We start from the raw sequence: 8,226 nt of genomic DNA, 5'->3' as shown, positions 1-8,226 counted from the left end.
TGACCCTGACCTTGGAGTGCGGCCCCCCCTTCAACCTTCATTGGATGGAATTATCCCCTGAGTTTCTTGCTCCCCAATAAAAGGCTACTCCCTGGCGTGCTCTCTCTCTCTCTCTCCTGCTAGCCCTGAGTAATCCTTGCTGCCCTGCCGGGCGGTTAGAGGAGGAAACCAGAGAGGGGAGCCGTCTCGGACCTGGTCATAGAAAAAGGTAACTGAGTCTGTGTGTTTATTTCGATCTCGCTAGCTAACTTTTATGCCAAGAACCTCATTAATGAAACCATTGCGCTGGCCGCATGGTAGAATTGGCGCCCAATATATATATATATATAATATATAATATATATATATATAATATCATATATTTAATGTCATTTGTACATATTAAATATATAAAGATGTGTGTGTATATATATATATATATATATATATATATATTTATAATATCATTAAAACATTACTTATACCAAAGTAAAACTTGGCAAAGTGAAAGCTATGATACCAAATAGCAATAGTAGTTATTGTATTCTTGAGCACCTTATAACAGCAGAAGGGAAAAACATGCAAATTCACTTAAACATGTCCTAGTTGAAGTGTTAAAAATTATTAACCTTATTAAATTGCCATCCCAGAATTCACATTATAAAAACACTTATGTAATAGAATTGAAAGTAGACATAAAGCACATCTGCTACATTTGAAAGTATGGTGTTTGTATCAACAAAAGCCATGTGGTGAGTTATACCATTCCATTTTCTGGAATACCATTCCTGCTTAAAAGAATGAAGGACATAGAAACTATTCTTTAAAATTCAGTATGTGGCCAACATTCTAAAAAATGAACTGAATCTTCCCCTTCACAAGGATCCATAGACAGCAATATTTTCAATGATAAAATGTATGCTCTCAAGAGTATATCAGATTCTGGGAAAACTTGCATCCACCATCATCAACCTGACAGAATTTCAAGTACCTATAACACTTTCTGGTGAAATCTGTGGAAATATCAACATATTGACCTCTTGATTATTGACACTTAAATATGTTAACACTAGAAGGTCTACATAACATGGGCAAACAGTGCATGACTTTAAAATAATATCATGCATTACCACAAAATCCATTCAACACGCAAGACACACTCACAGACTTTAATACAACAGAATATGAACTACTCAATGCTAATGTTTTGGGGTCTATATGGCAAAGAACCTTTAAGAAACTAACACTTGTGTCAATTTAGTGTAGTATCAAAGACAAATAACCACAATTACTGAAAACATTATTAAAATCATTCTTCCTAGATATCACTCTGAGGTTGCAATTTTTTTTTCATTTCAGTGAAAGTCACAGGTTAAATGCAGAACATAAGAATATCTAGCATTCTCTAATGACAAATGAAAGGGACTTTTAAAATTGTAAAAAGTAAAATGATCCAGTCTTCCAGTTAAATATTTTGATTTTGGAAAATAGTTATTTCTCTTGAAAACTACTGTTTCTATTAACATGCAATTAGTTATGAATATTTAGAAGGAATAACATATCTTAAAGATGGAATTAATTTCTAATAGGGCAAATATTGATAGACATAATCCACATAAACATGATTACCTCGGGAGTGCATGCTACTTTCTAAGAGCATATAAAGATCCTGAAACCAAAATGTCTGAGAACTGCTTATTTACACTCTGAGACAGGAATCAAGGGACAGTGAGACAAAGAATGATTACTACAGAGGAGTGTTCAGGCCAAAGTCCCAGCCCTGGGCATGAATCTCAGAGTCTAGAGCTGTGCCTGGGGTGTGGACACTGAGCAACTGGGAATCTCTGGTCTCCCTGGAGTTTCACTTTTTCTCCCAACCTGGGTCAGGTCGTTTGTAAGGGTTCTGTGTTTGGGATTGAGGTAGCTTTATGACTGTGACATGCTTGGTGGCTAGGAAGTTTCTATGCAAAGACCCAGAATGCCTGGCTGCTGGGAAAACTTCTGTGCAAAGACACAGAATGTGTGACTGCTATAGCAATGTCCTCCATTAGGAGGCCTGGAGACCTTGATCTCAGGCACACAGCTCCTGGAAATTAAGGAACTCCCTTGTTAGACAATCAAGATGTTTCACAGAGTCTAACCCTGCTCACATAACAGTAACTTTATACAATGGACTTTCTTGAGAGCTACACAAAGTTCCTAATATTGCACATTGCAATTAATTATGTAACTGACGAATAAGCTGAATAATGTTGCTAAGTCAGTAACCTGCCTAGTAACACAGTATGTACTATCAATGACCTAAGTAACCTATGGATATAAATAAAGCTAGCAGCTCAGGCCAGCAGCTTTTGCTTTGGCCTTTGCACTTTGCTTTGGTCACTTTTTATTTTCCTTACAGCCATTCTTCTTGGAAACTCCCCGTGCCACCCCAGGACTCACTCCCATAGAGTGTCTTGCTCCTAAAGAAGACAATCAGCGTCACCGCGGTTTGGGTTTTAAAGTCCCCACTCACCTGCCAAGTTCCAGAATCTCCACAGAGCTGCAGGATGCGGGTGGTGGCACCCAGAACACTGCTCCTGCTGCTGTCAGGAGCCCTGGCCCTGATGGAGACCTCAGCGGGTGAGTGCGGGATCAGGAAAGAAAAAGCCTCTGTGTCAAAGGAACGAGGGGACGTCCCCAGAACACACAGGACCCTAGGAAGCTGCATCCCCGCCTTCCCGCCTGTGGCCCAGACCCTCCCTGGAGTTCTGTGGCTCCTCCTGACGCTCCACTCTCGCCCCTATGTCCTTTCCTCCCGCGTCCCCCCTTACCCTTAGGGTCTCTTGAGGCCTCTCTTCTCCTCCTGGCGTCTTCAACCCGGGGCTCAGGCGCCAGGAGGAGGGGTCGCGGGGTCTCAGCGGCTCCCGCCCCCAGGCTCCCACTCCCTGATGTATTTCCGCACCGCCATGTCCGCGCCCGGCCGCGGGGAGCCCCGCTTCATCTCCGTGGGCTACGTGGACGACACGCAGTTCGTGCGCTTCGACAGCGACGCAGCCACACCGAGGATGGAGCCGCAGGTGCGATGGATAGAGCAGGAGGGGCCGGAGTATTGGGAACGGGAGACACGGATTGCCAAGGGCAACGCGCAGTATTACCGAGTGGGCTTGAACAACCTGCGCGGCTACTACAACCAGAGCGCGGGCGGTGAGTGACCCGGGCTTCAGTCGGAGGTGGCGACCCTCACGTCCCTAACGATGGTCGTCAGGGATCCCAGGCCGAGCTTCACCGCAAGGCCTAGGGACTCGAGACCCTGGATACAGAGGGCGCCCGCGGGGACTGTGTCCGGGTTTCATTTTCGGTTTAGGGAAAAACCCGGGGGATGGGCGGGGCGGGGCCGCGGCTGACAGCGGGGCGGGGACAGGCTCTCACACCTACCAGAGCACCTATGGCTGCGAGGTGGGGACAGACGGGCGCCTAGTCCGAGGGTTCAGTGAGTACGCCTATGATGGCGCGGATTACCTCGCCCTGAACGACGACCTGCGCTCCTGGACCGCGGCGGACCTGGCGGCTCAGATCACCCTGCGTAAGTGGGAGGAGTCCGGTGCCGCGGAGCACCGCAGGGCCTACCTGGAGGGTACCTGTGTGGAGTGGCTCGCCAGATACCTGGAGAAAGGGAAGGAGGCGCTGCTGCGGACAGGTATGAGGGGCTTCAGGACACCTGCCTGATCTCCTGTAGGTCCCTCCTCCAGCTTCCCACAAGGAGGGGAGGAGAACAGTGCCCAAGCTAGGACACCTCTTACTCCTTGTCCAGAGGGGAGTGAGTGGGCCTGGACCCCCAGATGCTGCACCAGAGAGAATCTGAGGCCGCTGGGTCTCTAGACAAGTGAGGGATCCTGTCTCTCTCTCTCTCTCCCTGGCTGGTGGGAAAGACAGTAAATACCTGACCACAGTTTTCTGGCAGCAGCCTTGACATCAAGGACACATTGTCAGGTCCATTCCAGCCTAGTGTCCTTGGAGATCTGACTCCAGGTTTTCCACATGTCTCAGCCTCTATCCAGACCAAAATCTGTACTCCCTCTCAGACATCTAAACCCTCTTACACTGGGTTTTCTCAGCCTGGTTCTAGAACTTTCCAAGGAATAGATTATGCGAGAAGCCTGTGTCTTGGCTTGTGTCTGGTTTTGTGCTCTCTCCCCACCCCAATCATGTTGTCCACTATAGGATGGTCATGTGAGCACTGCTTCAGTGGCCCATGAGGAAATGCCAAAATGTCTGAATTTCCATGTTTTTTTCCCTCAGACCCTCCAAAGACGCATGTGACTCACCACCCTAGCCTTGAAGGAGACGTCACTCTAAGGTGTTGGGCCCTGGACTTCTACCCTAAGGAGATCACCCTAACTTGGCAATGGGAGGGAGAGGACCAGACCCAGGACATGGAACTGGTGGAGACCAGACCTGCAGGGGATGGAAACTTCCAGAAATGGGCAGCTGTCGTGGTGCCTGCTGGAGAGGAGCAGAGATATACTTGCCATGTGCACCATGAGGGGCTGCCTGAGCCCCTCACCCTGAGATGGGGTAAGGAGGAGATGAGGGCACAGAGCCTGTTGTCAGGAAAGCAGCAGGCTTTCTGGAGACCCTCAGCAGGATCAGGGCTGAGAGCTGGGGATCAGGGCCCCTCACCTGACTTCCTTACCTCTCCCAGAGCCACCCGCTCAGCCTACCATCCCCATCGTGGGAATTGTTGCTGGCCTGGTCCTCCTTGGAGCTGTTGTCACTGGAGCTGTGGTTGCTTTTGTCATGTGGAAGAAGAAAAACACAGGTAGGGAAAGTGAGGGGTCTGAATTTTTGTCCCACTGTTGGTTTCAAGTATCTGATAGAAATGTCCTGCCTTGTTAATGAGAAGTAATATCTACAAGTGTCATTACCCAAATTGGACCCTTTTTACTTTTTGTAAAGTGCCTAGAAACTGAAGGATAAATATATCCTCTTGGTGTTTATGGTGATGGGGACCTGATATCCAGCATTTAGAGGACAGAGGAATTTCTCTGTTGAGGACAGAACTCAGAAGAGTAATTAGCTCCATCCCTACCCATGTATTTTCTTCTTGTCTCCTGATCCTTTCCTACATCTGCAGTCACAGTTCTGGAGACTTCCCCAGGGTCCAGGACTAGGGGGTACCTCTAACACCTGTTTTCAACCTGCTCTTTCACAGTATGTTTTCTTCCCACAGGAGTTAAAAAAAGGCCCTATGCTCCAGCTGCCTGTAAGTATGAAAAACAGTGATCCCTGAGGCTCATGGGTTAGTATAGTGGGAAGCGATGCAGAGCTCATCCATCCCATAATTCCTCCATTAGCCACATCTCCTGTGGGGTCTGACCAGGTTCTTTTTTTGTTCTCTTCAGGTGATGACAGTGTCCAGGGCTCTGATGTGTCTCTTAATGCTTAAAAAGGTGAGACCCTGGAGGGCCAGAAGATGGAGAGGGGTTGGGGAAGGAGGAGACTTTTGAGTTACAGGGATTTGTGACATTTTGGGTCTTTAATGGGTTGTTCAAAATGTCTCCATTATAATGAGTGATCTGAATCTGTTCATAATACTTTTTTTTTTTTAAACAGTTTGAGACAGCTGCCATCTGTGAGACTGAGCAGTGCAGGATTTCTTCAGTTCTCTTCCTGTTCTCTACTTTCTCTCTGCTACTCTTTGTGCAGCTGGCATCTGATTGTGTCTTTGTGTCTGTGTTCCTACAATCATAATGTGAGGCAATGGAGAGAGGAGCACATCCCTGATCACCAGGCCCCCTCCCCACACTGTCATGTTCTCTTCCTCAATCAACTTTCCTCTGTAGCTGAAGTGGGGCTGGGATGTCTTCATTCCTGATTTAGCTTTATGTTGCTCTGAATTGTAGCGTCTTTCTTCCCTTTTGGAAAATCAAATGTGGATATGGATTATATTTCAAATTTGTGCCACAAAATATGTTGATGGGTTAATTAAATGAGAAGAGGATTCCTAAAATTTCTGAGAGAAATAAAACCTGAAACCTTCCAGAATCCACGTGTTTGCTGGGCTGAGTCTGCTGCAGGTGGGGACAGGAGAAGGATGAAAGGAGCTCCAGCAAGTGGACAAGCTGGCACCTAGTCTGTGCTCAGTCCATCCCGGGCCTTTGTGGTCACTCTCAGCTAGATCAGTTTTACTGCTCCTTAGTCCTTGTCCATTCAGTTGAACCTCATCCCAACAGGACCTCTGATGACAGGTAGCATCAACCAGGCTGGTCCTATCTCCAGGACCATGGATAAGAGGGCATCAGGCCACTGGGTTAACATAGGATGAGACCTGAGTCTGACTTTCTGTTCCCATCATTTTTTGTTTCTCACTTTTCACAAAAAATTATCCCTGTTCTTGTTAGTAAGCTTGGGTTCTGGTCTTGTTCCACTCTGGTGTCTCTCATCTTTGACAGCAGTAGAAGTTCTTTTTCCGTTCACTGTCCCACAAGACTCAGGACAGTTTCCTGGACTGTATTTTCCTTCATCCGTCCAGTATTTTAAAATGGGCATAGCATACAGGAAGGATTTCACAATTTCTCATCTTAGATTAATTACTCTTAGGGTTCCAGATTCTCTACTCAGCAGTTTCACTGTCCTTAACAATATTATTCCTAAAACTTGATTCATTACAGATTACTGAATCAATAAAACAAGTGTCTAACAAGGGTTTCTGTTTAGTTGGAAAATATGACATTTAGTGAAGGATCATCTTTTCTAAAGATCAAAATGTCCTTAGCAGCTGTGGAGTGTGAAAGGGTGGTGTGGAGGGAGGGAGGGCAGCACTTGTGAGCAAAGCCCAAATGGCCCTGACCTCAGTGTGAGAAGTCCTTGTGCTGTTGATGCCACAGCAGCATTTGGTCAGAGACTCCTTTAATAAATCAGTGTCTCTAGAAGAAGGAGGGGTTGACACTGATCTTTCATTCTGCTCTCATTTGTCGAGTACTGAATAGATGACACACAATTTTCACCTGGGATACATCAGGGAAATGAGAACAGGCAAACTTTATGGAGCCTGTGTTCTATAGGAAAGCAGAAGACACACTCGAAGCAGAATAAGTGATAACAGTATACATGTTAGGTGGTAAGTGTCGCAGGGCAGGTGAGAGAGTGGGTGAGTGTGGACAGGGAAGATGGCTGTTTTACTAGGGTGCTCAGCAGGGAGCTTATTAGCATGGACCTTTGAGAATAGATTTGAAAGATGTAAAGGAATTTGTCAGGATGTTTGGAGGAAGAACTTTCTAGGCAACAGGAAGCTGCAGTGCAAATGCACCAGGGAAGGATTCTGGGTGTGTGTGGTCTGAGGAGAGTGAGGATCTGAGATGTCCTTAGCAGAGTCACTGAGAGGAGCTCAGAAACATGGTCAGTCACAAGATCTGGAGGTTGATGGAAAAAAATCTTACATTAAGTGAAGCAGTTTGAGTAAAGCAGACATGGTGCATCTTTTCAAAGCATCATGCTAACTTCTGGGTGTCTGAAAACAGAATTGAGATGGGAGGACTATCAAGGCACCAGGGAAACTTTGGGGAACTAGTCACTCCTGTGTTGGAGATGTTGGTCACTTCCACTGGTGTATGAGCAGGGGAAATAATGGAAGTGTTTGGATGCTGTACACATTCTGAAGATGGAATTTGCAACACTTCCTAATGAACTTAACTGGAGTATGATAAAGAGGAAGTAAGAGAACATCAAAAATTTGTAACACTGTAATCAGAAAGATAAGAGTTATATCAATTGAAGAAGGGAAGATTGTCAGGAGTATATGTGAAAACAGGACTTTGTGAGCACTCAGTGGAGATTATTGAACTGGGGTGTTCAAATTGCTATATGCCAACAGCTGATAACCAAAGTGCTCTCAGTAGACCCAAGGGCTTGATGTAAAGATGCATCTTTTGCTTGAATGGTATCAGTCTGGGACAGGAGTTGTAGAAGTGCCATTGCTCACTCTCACTTTCTGTATATGTCTTGAAGATTGGTAATGAATATTTCACAGTCTGGTGCTAGTGCACTTAGTATACACTTCAGTAGCTTTGCTTTAGACAGAATGGTGTTCCAGCATATGCCCTGGTGTCAGATCTACAGCAGGAAGGAATTAGCAGTTCCTGGTAATTAAAATTTTAGTAGCGTGATATTGCCCCTTTCCCTAAAATCAGCTAGAAAGAAGACATAAAACAGAAGAAGCATCCAAAAGTGGAGAAGTAAGATAACAATTGTTTAGCTCAAAATATA

The 8,226-nt window shown here is 45.8% G+C and overlaps 1 protein-coding gene and 1 long non-coding RNA gene across 2 annotated transcripts; both read left to right on the top strand.

Moving 5' to 3' along the window:
- The first annotated feature begins 2,416 nt into the window (after positions 1–2,416).
- LOC143402061 (patr class I histocompatibility antigen, A-2 alpha chain-like) lies at positions 2,417–4,931 on the top strand. The gene is made up of 6 exons (XM_076859553.1): positions 2,417–2,601; positions 2,896–3,165; positions 3,383–3,658; positions 4,261–4,536; positions 4,664–4,780; positions 4,918–4,931. The coding sequence occupies exons 1-6, from the start codon at positions 2,529–2,531 to the stop codon at positions 4,929–4,931; spliced, it is 1,026 nt and encodes a 341-aa protein (XP_076715668.1). The 5' UTR covers positions 2,417–2,528.
- A 255-nt stretch (positions 4,932–5,186) lies between these two features.
- LOC143401503 (uncharacterized) lies at positions 5,187–5,969 on the top strand. The gene is made up of 3 exons (XR_013091657.1): positions 5,187–5,224; positions 5,364–5,411; positions 5,575–5,969. It is a non-coding gene; the product is annotated as an uncharacterized LOC143401503 (long non-coding RNA).
- The last annotated feature ends 2,257 nt before the right edge of the window (positions 5,970–8,226 follow it).

Source organism: Callospermophilus lateralis, chromosome 6 (genome assembly GCF_048772815.1).
Source record: "Callospermophilus lateralis isolate mCalLat2 chromosome 6, mCalLat2.hap1, whole genome shotgun sequence".
Taxonomy (NCBI): Eukaryota; Metazoa; Chordata; class Mammalia; order Rodentia; family Sciuridae; genus Callospermophilus; species Callospermophilus lateralis.
The sequence above is the reverse complement of the archived record's forward strand: the minus strand, read 5'-3'. Positions and strand labels throughout refer to the sequence as shown.